The 11,830-nt window shown below is 42.7% G+C and overlaps 1 protein-coding gene across 2 annotated transcripts; it reads left to right on the forward strand.

Annotated features, from left to right (window-relative positions):
• The first annotated feature begins 989 nt into the window (after positions 1 to 989).
• hbegfa (heparin-binding EGF-like growth factor a) lies at positions 990 to 4,314 on the forward strand. 2 transcript variants are annotated; one of them, XM_034093580.2, is made up of 6 exons: positions 990 to 1,259; positions 1,952 to 2,191; positions 2,285 to 2,483; positions 2,576 to 2,731; positions 2,881 to 2,967; positions 3,083 to 4,314. In XM_034093580.2, the coding sequence occupies exons 1-5, from the start codon at positions 1,217 to 1,219 to the stop codon at positions 2,951 to 2,953; spliced, it is 711 nt and encodes a 236-aa protein (XP_033949471.1). In that variant the 5' UTR covers positions 990 to 1,216; the 3' UTR covers positions 2,954 to 2,967; positions 3,083 to 4,314. The 2 variants fall into 2 exon arrangements, with proteins under 2 accessions (XP_033949471.1, XP_033949470.1); XM_034093579.2 differs by lacking the exon at positions 2,881 to 2,967 and having other exon boundaries at positions 1,127 to 1,259.
• The last annotated feature ends 7,516 nt before the right edge of the window (positions 4,315 to 11,830 follow it).

Consider the following 11,830-nt stretch of genomic DNA (forward strand, 5'->3'; position numbering starts at 1 on the left):
GACCTTTAGAAATTCACCAGTCTAGTTTGGACCGTACAGCTATTATTGTTGGTCTGCACGCTATTATTGGTTGTGTCAGCCAACCATTTTTAAATATCACAAATTATTTTTACTTTAAATGTTTATGAGGGCTACTTTGCACTTTCACACTGCATATTATTAGCCTGGAGTGCAGTGTGAAAAAAGCATTAGTGTGTACGTGTTTGTAGCCTTAGGGCCCTCATCTGGATTCAATAACAACACATCCATCCCTAGCCTTATGCAGATTGAAAGTGTGAGTGAATGGGTGGATATAGGTCAAGTAGTAACAGGTAAACACCAACAAAAGTTGTAATTATTATACTATTATACTATGTGTATCTATGTGTCTGTCTGTCTGTCTATCTATCTATCTATCTATCTATCTATCTATCTATCTATCTATCTATCTATCTATCTATCTATCTATCTATCTATCTATCTATCTATCTATCTATCTATCTATCTATCTATCTATCTATCTATCTATCTATCTATCTCTATATATCTCTATCTATCTCTCTCTCTCTCTCTCTCTCTCTCTATCTATCTATCTAATAACTATCTCTCTATCTGTCTGTCTGTCTGTCTGACTTTCTGTCTGTCTGTCAAGTCTGTTGTAAGTCAAGTGCTATTCAGTTAGGCTAGGTAAATGTGAGAAAAAATGTGTAGCCTACATTAAAAAGGCGAGGAACATCTCCTTAATAATTAATACCGTAGTAATGCTTACCACTGCAGCCATCAGTCTACTTTTTCTCATTTGGCCCTACATAATGTAACTGCACACCAAAGTGATTTAGCCTGATAATCCATGAATCAAAGCACTTATGTTGTTACATTTTTCAAAAATAAAACACTCTTTGCACAGTATATTCCTGTGTCTTGCATGTCACAGCAGCAGTCTCTCCTACTGTAAAGCTCAGCCTCTGTAGGCGTGGTGAACTTAAGGCAGCAGGCCATAAATACTGCGGAGACTCTGTCCGGGCGCTCCTTCACTCTGCGCCTCTCTCACTGCAACATACGGGACACTCCAGCCCTCTCAAGTAACGCCAAGTGTTCGCAAACAGGCGGAATTAATTCAAACGAAAAAATAACCCCAAAAAGCGAAAAGAAAGGAATATTTAGAGCCGGATCAAGAGAAAGGAATACAACTCATCGTATTTTTTCCCTGATAAAAATTCCGGGACGTTTTGACATCATGAGGATTTTCAGTGCTGTGCTCTTGCTGGTTCACGCCTTGGGTGAGTTTCATGTGCGCACATTTTTGGATAACAATGTACCTTTCTTTTAAGTTGCCTATTCCGTTTAATATTACATTTCTAGCTGTGTGACATCTTGCTTATAACACTTCTCTAGTATGTCTCGTAAACTGTAAACCGGTTTTCATGATGCCAGGCTATTCGGGAGCTAGTGGGGTCATCTCTCTATTTTAGAGCATGCTTTATGTAACTGGATACATTTATTTTTAACTTATATTCTTGCCTGACATTAGCTAACTGTCTGTAAATGCATTTCATGTGTCTGTACGTACGATACATATGCCAACTTCTATTTGCCCTCCCACTACATTTCCCGTCCAAAGACCTTAAACTGTCCCACAGAGGAAGGGCCTGGCTTATTACTTCAAGACCCACTTTTCCGTGTGCAGCTGAGCAAGGCAGTGAATACCTACCAACCCTAAAAGATCATACTTTGTATCAGAGTGTGTCCATTTCCTTACAGGGATCAGTAAGATTGCACTGAAAGCCAAAAAGCCTGCCTGGAGCTTCCTTGCTCAAAACATGTTTCAACTTGTCCTCATAGTTCCTCCCACCTTGGCTCTCTAACCTGTGTGCATTAATTGCTCCCTAGGGGAAGAGTTTGTGTTAGGACTATGCCAAACCAAATTTAGATGCAATTTAATCATTCTAAACACTTTTATTCTCTCCTACAGTGGTGTCCAGAGGGGTCAGTGGAGCTGCGGTCGACAGGTATGAGAGCGACAGGCAACGGCACACAGTTGTTATCAACTTGGACACGACCAGAGGCAGGAGGGTGGAGGAGGAGAGCAGAAGCATGAGTGCTACTACAGCGGAGTATGGTCAGCAAGTCGACGAGGAGGATTATGAAGATTATTACGATGAAGAAGAGTATGAAGATGGCATGTCTGGGGACTATGATGAACTGCCACGAGGTAAGGGAGTTTGTCATTTCTCAAATTCATCACACGATTTTACTTTAGTCTTAACAAAGATTAATATATTTTTGTTTTCTGTTTTCTGTTTAGTTGCAATGGTAAGCAAACCAAAAGACCCGCTTGCCATCCTGGAGACTGAAAACCCAGAAGGAAACAGAAGAAGAGGAAAGGGAAAAAGGAAGGGGAAAGGCAAGGGAAAGAAGAGGAATCCTTGCCTGAAGAAGTATAAAGATTTCTGCATTCATGGCACCTGCCAGTACTATAGGAACATCCGCGCCCCATCCTGTGTGTAAGTATCAGCTCTGCAGACATCTACACACCACCTCCCACACTCAGAGTCCAACCAAATGATTAATGATTCCCTCTCTGTCCTGTCTGCAGGTGCCACCAGAGTTACTCTGGGGAAAGGTGTGAGTTTTACACGTTGCCCGTGGAGAAGCCCCAGGAGGGCTACAACAGGACCACAGCTCTGGCGGTTGTGGCGGTTGTGCTGTCGTCTGTGTGCCTCACCATCATAGGCCTCTTATTGTTGCTAAGGTAAGCAAAACACAAAGATTCACTTGCAAACACACACTGGCCACTATACACACATAGATAAAGGGTTTTTCTAGCAGCTTAGCTGATACTTGCCACGGTTAGACACTGAAAATAGTCTAAACAAGCCCCTTTTCTTTTGTGGATTACAGGTTTCACAAGCGGGGAGCGTATGATGTAGAGAATGAGGAGAAGGTCAAACTAGGGTTAGCGTCCAGCCACTGAAGAGACAAAGACAGGTGAGTTGTGAGGAACATAGAGACATACACTGACAAACATCTTCATTTTTTTTTCTTCCGTTGCCTGAATGAAATAAGGTTTTACTCATTGTCTCTCTCTTTGTTTCATTTTTAGGCAAAGATGTGGAAATTCTACCTCAAAATAGAAAAGGAGAAGTGAACTGCGAAAGGAGGTCCTAGAGGGAAAAGGATTGTACATGAAGAAGGGAACTGAGGTTGTCGTCTGCCTTGACCCTATGTAGACACTCAGATGAACAATGGGCAGAGGAACATATTCCTGAAGGCCTCAGAAGACGCTGGCCCAAACTGAAACTGGAATACTAACGGCCCAGAGGACGGACTGGAGATGTGAGCACGAAGGAACGAGAAGAAGGAACGTGTCTTGACTCTGTGCTGCTTCGTGTGTGAGAAGAGGTTGCTTCAGACTGAACTGAGCAAGATTTTTAACAAAAGCATTTTGTATTTTCCTGCACAAGTCCATTTCTTTTTGTGTACAGTCAACGTTATATTTATAATTTTTATTTATTTATTTAAGCTTACTGTATTTATAGAGAATTTAACCACCATCAACCGTTTTGAAAATAATGATGTTACAGTTGTTTTTTTATATTTCTTATTCGACAATATTTATTTATGAAACGAAAAGCAAACAATGCAGAAGCTCTTTGAGATATTCAGTAAAGAGATATGATGCATAATAAAATAATAAAATAAAAAAATAAAATAAATGGCACTCAGATGATCAATTGCACTGTGATTATTACATTGATCGTTAAATAGAGAATCGTTTTTTTAGTTATTCAGGGTAGTTTCAGTAAGTGCAAGGAAAGCCCTGCTCGCCCTGACACAGTTACACATATTTATACCTGGACGCTGCAAAGTGAAACTGGGTGGATGAGTCAGCAACAAGGCAGCTCTGCCGTAGAAGTTGCTCAAAGGCACATCAGCGGTGATAGTGGGGCATAGGCTGCTTTTCCAGCCCACATGTTTATGGATCTTTAGTCCACCTTAGGCCTAGATGTATGCCTTAATGTAATAAGGCAATGCGTTGCCCTGGCATATATTAATTACAGGCAAATTAAAAACTGCACTTAGCGACTGAATTGCAAAAAAAAGCCTTTAAAATAAAAGAAAATATCAGATGCACTGTAACAAGAATTTGGTATAAATATGTTGTCATGTTGTCTTACCATCATTTGCGGAGAAACTCCCTCAGATCTATGTTAAGCTGCCAAGCAAAGAAAAATGTGAATCAAAGTGTTCCACCCTTTCAAATCTTGCAGTTTTGAAGTGATTTTTATTTATGTGATTTTTTTCAAAACAAAATAAAGAGAAGAATTATTAGAATTTTGGACTCATGTAGTTTTCTCTGCATTGCATCAAACCAACGCGTTCTTGGCATTAATAGGAGTCACACATGTTTTTCTTGCAGATTAGTTGGGTAAGTTCAAGTTTATATTTGCTCTTCAGTTCACTTCCTGAGAGGCCCACACATTAACGTGATATTTTAAAGTGGCCGGTCTGACATTTGCTCCATTTAGGAGCTTTAATTATAGTACAAATTATATTTTAATTTCCCCTGTCCCTGACGTGTGAGCAGTGAGGCACCTGTATCCTGGCCATTAGTGCTATTATGTTCAGAGATCAAAATGGCTTCACAACACCTTTCTAGTTTATTATGTTACATATCTGGATATCAATGTTTGATCACTATTTTCATTTCAATTGTACTGTTTAAAATGGTCTTTTAAATTCTAATGTTTCCCAGAGTCCTTTGGACCAAATTCAAAAGAAGACACCAGCAGTTTCATGTGTTGACAACAGCATCATGAGGCTCACTGACAGATCAATCCCACTGAGTGCGGTCAGGACTCTCTTACCGCTGTGTGATCGTACCGAACCACGGGGAACAGATGTGCGGCGTATAGGCCGGGGAACACCTGATATTGAGCCACAACACATCATGCTACAGCACCACATGCCATTACTCACACAGCCAACAGATGTCAGGTTCAAAGACACACCACCAAGTATAACATCTGAAACCTCAACCAGCCCTGAATGCCAAGGAGTTCAGAGAGACCACATACGGCAAATACTAGCAGGATGCAACAATGCTGTCATGTATGCCTCACACAGATTTAATGGTGGGTAAGGAAAGTCAAAAGACCCAGCTGGATTCAAAGGAAGGCTGAGCGCCAGCCAAATGTTAGTCACCCCTTGAAGTCACCTCCTACACGGATGTTGTTACACCGACACTGTGTGTGTGTGTGTGTGTGTGTGTGTGTGTGTGTGTGTGTGTGTGTGTGTGTGTGTGTGTGTGTTTAGTAGAGAAATGCTCGGATGCTGGGTCTGCGCGTGGGTTACAGGGGTTAACCGAACCCCTCCAAGCTAAAATCTAAAAGCTAAATAGTGTTTACATGTTTGCAATGGGATTGTTTCAATGCTGTTTGTGGCTTTGATTCCCATACTTTCTATATTATACTGAATAAACAAGATACTGTAGGGCTAACATGTTCACACTGGGGAATGGTATAAAGACAGATGTGCAGCTGAACCATAAGGGTGTGGCACCTGATTCAGGACTTCGCACTCTTTATACCATCATGGGGAACCAAAAAAACAGCAGTTCAGCATTTATTCTTCAAAAGACTTTGATCTGGAAAATGTAAACCCTTAGATTATCCGACAAAAGCGTATGGTCACAAAGCTGACCACAGACCTTTGGCTTCATTAAAGCTTATTATTATGGACATACTGTTTATGCTTTTCAGGGTACATCAGCAATATGCTGACGACCATGTTTTCTCTTTCACTACTAAATGTGACAAATACACAGTTTTCCTATCTGTGTTTCTCACAAGGTTTCATGCGCACTACGTATGTGTTTGTGTGTTTGTATGTGTGACAGGGGTTAGTCATTCACAGTATTGGAGCCACCTAATCCCGGCCTCTCGATGTCAAGTAGCAGAGCACACAGAAATAGTGCCGTGCAGTCATGCTCACATAGCTGCTATTCCCGGGGCCGATGGCCACCAAAGAACCAGAATGCACGGAGAGAAGAGTTCGCTGCGTTCTGTTTCTCAGTGGCCTGGTGGACCACAGCCAGGAAATTATGTTCAGCATGGAGGGCCATCATTAGGCATCAGCGTTGCACCACTCCTGAATTTTCCTTGTAGGGTCTCAGTAACAGCTCCGCTGCCACTTGTTCTCGCCTTCTGAGTGCTCGTGAATGTTCCTAGGGAGACTGGAAGAGGTTGTTTCCACAGCAGGAGGAATTTCCTTTCAAGTTGGCCAAAATGCATTGGAAGTGGCAGATTTCATTGCATGCAACACTCTGTGGGAATTGCCAGTGTGCCAAGATTGCTATGTTTTAGAAATGTTTTGAAAGCAGTTTTTTGGTCAAGGTGTGCTCACCTAAACTCATATAACTTATTTTGTGATTCAAATTTATATTTAGTAGCAATAAACAATGTTAAAGATATACATTTATGAAAATAAAGTTTACATTATGTTGAAGGTTGTTTGCCTCCTGAAGGAATTTTAGCCACCTAATATTTAACTAACTAATAAGATTAAAGTTGATTAGCAAAGTAAAGCACTCTGTTGAGTGATATATTGCCAAATAGACTTGAGTAATCGGATGATACAGAGGTTGTATTTGATTGGATCACTGTGAGGATTCTGAGTGTGTTGTGAAAGGTGCTTCCTGCCCCGCTGAGGAGCAACAATGGGTTGTTTCCCCACTGATATGGAAGTGCGCACGCCAACAGTTGGAAATACAATTATTTTCTGACCGGATATCATCAACAGGAACACATTATTACCCAAAATTAATGAGTGTTGGTCAGAATTAGCCGGAACAGTTAGTCATTTCCGCATAAATAAAATGTGTTTGCATGGGTGAGTTTATGCTGCATATTGTTTGCATTATAATAGCACAAACTAAGATCCCCAACTACTCCTGCAATGTTTAATGAAGCGCCAGCAAAGCCCCCATGTGCACCTCAGGCCTGATTAATGAGGTGATAATAACAGCGACAAAGTAATTGTCGCATGATATAAAGAGGCTGCGATAGATCATTGTGGTGTCCAGTTTACACGGTGAGGACAGCCAAAGGAGGAGAGCATGAGGGTGGGGAGGAGGCCAGGACTGAAGAGGACTAAGAGATAAGGTTGGTGTGGTAACATGAGAGGGGGAGCGCGAGATCATGAAGAGTGGGTCAAGGTGAGAACTCTTACTTAAGAAGCTACAAACTTATCTTCGCCAGCGTGTGGATAAAAAAGATTATGGAAGTGCGGCGTCACCCTGTCACTGCCTATTTTAGCTCTCCTTCCGTGGTCCTTTACTTTGATTTACCCTTCAGTTCCTGTGAAGTAGCTTCTTTATTATTTATTCCTGTCCTCATTACATCCCTATTCCCTCCCCCGTTTCCTCATCCTTTTCCTGAGTCCCTTTTCTTCCTGTACCTTCTACCGCTAAAACTGACACGTGCTCAAAGGAAGTCTTGCCATTAAGGCATAGAGGGCCACATATGTCCTTACTGCCTTTAAACATAACATGTTAAGTAATAAAAGCTAATTTGTCATTAATTTACAAGAAAGATAATCACCCTCATGTGTTTGTTATAAAACTGGTCATTCTTGAGTCATGACCAGTACTCCCTCCACTCATCAAGCCTGGCTTGTAACCTCAAACATTTTCTTTTTACCACTGCAACAAAAGCTAAAGGAAACAAGGAAACAATATTATTAAGATGGCCTCTGCCTCAAAGGGCCACCAGTAGCACTGTTTCTTATCTGCTTGGTTGCATCATTAAAGTTACAGTTTTACATTTGAGTGAATATGCTTCTTTGGCTTCACAGCGTCCAAACGGTGGCGTGCGTTGAAGCTTGCCGGTGGGCGTGTCTGAAACTCGACCATAAACCAATCACATGCATCTCCCGCCCCAGACACACAAGCACACGGTTTGATTGGCTAGAGCTTGTACTGGCATATGATTCGATTGGCTGACGCCTCCATCGAGGCGTCAAAAGTAGAACATACTTTTGCAGCGAGCACCGCGAGAGAAGCTAGTACGCTTTGCTCCCACAATGCAGTTCGGCGACCCATTCAAAGTGAATGGGCAGAAGCGTTGAAGCTTCAATGCAGGCCGCCGTGTGGACACTGCGGTACCGAGAACATATGAGAAAAGATTGATACCCCTCTCTTGTCTCTGCATGTGTTTAAAAATAAGCTAAATCTCTTCTAAAGCTCACTAATCAACAGATTATATGTAATATATTATTTCTTGTTTATTTAACTTTGGAGCGACCCAAGCTTGCTCTTTCCTTCTTGGATCCAGCCTTTATGCTAAGCTACTGCACTCCAGTCTCACAAGTGAGTGTTATTGATCTCCTCCACTCTCGGTAAAGTAAAATTGTGTGCATACCAAAATATGATAGCCTTTTCTTTAAAAGTGACACTCTTACTTTAAAATAACCGGTGAATGTATTGGGCTTCTAATATTAGTAGTTGCAGAATTCCTTTCATAAGACACATACACTCATTTTAAGACAGTCAGGTTTTATGTTGTCCACCGCATTGCGTCTCATATGGACATGCGTTATTGATTTGAATTTCTTTGAGCCATTTTAATTCTTGAATCCTGTCTAGCAAAGACAGACAATTTATATATTTTCATTATTTAAATGTCTCAGATGAGTAGAATCCTAAAGGTTAGTTACCATTGAAAATATAGTCAGGTTAAAAATGGTGCCCCCAAATGTCCCTGCTCCACGCGGCTGCTTTGTATGTTAGTAGTATTTAAAAGGCAGCTCGGCTCAGGGCTGTCCCTCTCCCCTTGCTCCTGATGCTAGCTGGAGCTGGGCAGGAATACCAGCAGATTCCCATCTGCTGATGTCACCCGGCTGGACAGACACTTGCTATGTATCATGGTCACACTATTAAATTCTCACTGAAGTCTATTTAGGCCCCAAGGAGGCTGATGGTGGCATTGCATTACCTACTGGGTAAGAGGAGACAGAGAAAGAGAGGCTGGGTTGGGTTGAGATGATGAGGTAAAGAGGCAGAACAAGATAGGGAGAGAAGAACAGAGGACTGAAGAGACAAGCAAGAGAAAAGAAACGGATGTAAATGACCATTTCCCTAATCACATTGTAGCAAAAAACCCGACAAACAACAGCATGCCGGCAAACAGACAGGAAGAATGGATGACTGCATACTTGACTCATCTGTTTTCTTTACTACTACAGTATTCCCTGCAGTTCTCTGAAAAAAAAACTCCTCCCATATCCGCCCAGAGTATGTGTGTGTGTTTGCAGGAGCATTTAATGGTGGCTTTAGAGGATCAGCCTAACGCGTGCTGGCCAGTTGAGCTGACTGACACCACATCTTATGACAAAGGAGAGGTAACCGCAAGGAGTGGGCTCCAATCATTCTTCTTCACTGTGTTTCATATGTGGTCGGCTGCTGTTGAAACTGTGAGAACACCTCACCCCCCACCCCCCTCCACCACCTCCCCTTACCCTCAAGGAAAACAATTTCATCTTTACTGTTCCAGTTTCATCTTGAAAGGAATGTTAGGAAAGCGTACAGGGATTTCCCTTCTGGAGCAATACCTAAACGATAAGTGTACTTGGTAAACAGGCAGGGGAGAAATGCTCCTGTCGCTGCAAAGAAATTACGTGTTTGACAAACAGGATTGGTGTTGCAATATTTTCCCATATCCAAAAACCAGTCGCAAAAATGTCATCCATATTGTCTAAAAGCTGTGTGTTTTTCCGGTGTTTTGATACGACCAGAAACTGGCTTTTTCTCTTGGCTGTGCATCTTTATCCCAGCCTTGCAAACAGTTAGCTGGTTGGTTAGCGTCCAACGCTCAGAGCTGGTGGTAAACGGGCAAGGTATTCTGATCCTGATTCTGATTGTGTGTCTCAGACAGCAGTAAAACCCCAATTGAGATGCATATTGCTTGTGCGCTGTCCAAACAATGCTTCGTAAACCTAAATAATATCCACATGTAGTTTACATTCCCATTTTAAATTCAGTATATCCTCAGAGTCAGAACATATTAATGTGTCTGTAAATGTAGTTGTTGATTTGACTTTCCAATAACCTCGCTCTGTGTACCCAACTTAGTGGCAAAATCCATCTACTCGTCGTCGGGACATTTCACCAAAAACCTCAAATGCCAACCTATTTCAGTCCATGGTGGTGGACCGACCAAACAGACCTGACTGCAGTTTGAATGTGTTTGACTGTCTACATGTGTAGCCCCTTTGATATCCTGGCAAGGTGTCACCCTGTCTTCTTCTCAATGTGTAATGGAACACCCATTACTAACAACCGGAAAATGTAAAGCAAATGGAGGAACGATTTTGCCGCTTTTGAATTTCTTCATTCATCTCTCTGCGTCCTCTAAAAGTGACACCCCACTGTGTGAGGCCGCGAAAGCAGCCCAAAGACTATTAGTGGGGTCTGTGACCCCAGAGAGACCCTCCCCTCTGCTGCTCTCCGTGTCTCTGTCCACGCGCCGCCACTCTGTGTGTTCCCTCTCTCCTGACACAGTCTCGAGACAGTGTGGGAGCTGTTCAGAGAGCAGGAATGCTGAGGGGGCGCTCCGCTCAAAGCTCAAGCTGCCGGAGGAAAGGAGAGGAGACGAGAGGGAGGAGAGGAAGGCAGGACAAGGGGATTTTTCCTTGCATGAGGTCATGGATGATGACTTCTCTCAGAGCGGGAGCTGAGCTCGTGGCAGACGCGCCCCTGACCTCCCTCTGCCAACACACATACAACCACACACACGTGTACACACGTGCACACACACACACACACACACACACACACACACACACACACACACACACACACACACACACACACACACACACACACACACACACACACACACACACACACACACACACACACACACACACACACACACACACACACACACACACACACACACACACACACACACACACACACACACACACACACACACACACACACACACACACACACACACTGTGAGAAAGGGCTGAGCCAATGGAAGCACTTGGTCGGCAGAGAGATGACATCTAGTTTTCATCTCTGCCCATTACACCACAGCTAATCTCCCGATCCAGATTTTTCTGTCGTTATCATCACACAACACTCGACAGCCAGCTTTGCACAGATGATGAAGCCAAGCCCCGGTGGGCCACTTTAGTGGTATCAGCCATGTGAAAAGCCTTGCCTAAATCTGAGCAATTACTTGCTGACTGATGGAACTGATTAGTAACACGCTACGATTAGCATGCTCAGCACACAGCTGATTCAACAGCAATATTGTGTCATCTTGAGGAGTGATCTGATAGTGTATTACTGTACTGAGTCTCAGTAATAATAATTAATAATTCCTTACATTTATTATAGCGCTTTTTCAATGACTCAAAGCGCTTTTACATATACACACAGTAGTAGCAACTGTCGAGACGGAAGGATGATGGTGCTTATTATTGTGATTACTCAGCCCCTTTTCCTCCCCATGTGTGAGTCACGGAGGCTGACGCTCTGTGGCGTTGTGCTTGGGTGTGAAAAATAACTCTCCTTTCTCGAGCCCCCTTCCCCAGCGTGGATTTCGGGAATGTGAAAGCATCAGAGCTTTGTTGGGGGACAAAAGGGCACCCATTTGAATGTGACACATCCCTGTGGGAGCAGTTGTTTTTATACGTCCTCTGATCCTCATCCTGTGAGCTGGAATAGTTGGAATTACTCTTGCAACCCAAACCAAACTGTCAAGGTTTTGGTGTAAGACAACTTCTCTTACCTACCTTTGAGACTAGTGTCAAAAATCTAATTGCCCTGACACATCAAGCT

Source organism: Pseudochaenichthys georgianus, chromosome 10 (assembly GCF_902827115.2).
Source record: "Pseudochaenichthys georgianus chromosome 10, fPseGeo1.2, whole genome shotgun sequence".
Taxonomy (NCBI): domain Eukaryota; kingdom Metazoa; phylum Chordata; class Actinopteri; order Perciformes; family Channichthyidae; genus Pseudochaenichthys; species Pseudochaenichthys georgianus.

Bases quoted from the DNA above. Each gene is read 5' to 3' on its own strand.
- hbegfa (XM_034093580.2), top strand. From the start codon at position 1,217: ATGAGGATTTTCAGTGCTGTGCTCTTGCTGGTTCACGCCTTGG. The intron at 2,192-2,284 runs GTAAGGGAGTTT...TTTTCTGTTTAG, and splicing joins CTATGATGAACTGCCACGAG to TTGCAATGGTAAGCAAACCA. The intron at 2,484-2,575 runs GTAAGTATCAGC...TCCTGTCTGCAG, and splicing joins ATCCGCGCCCCATCCTGTGT to GTGCCACCAGAGTTACTCTG.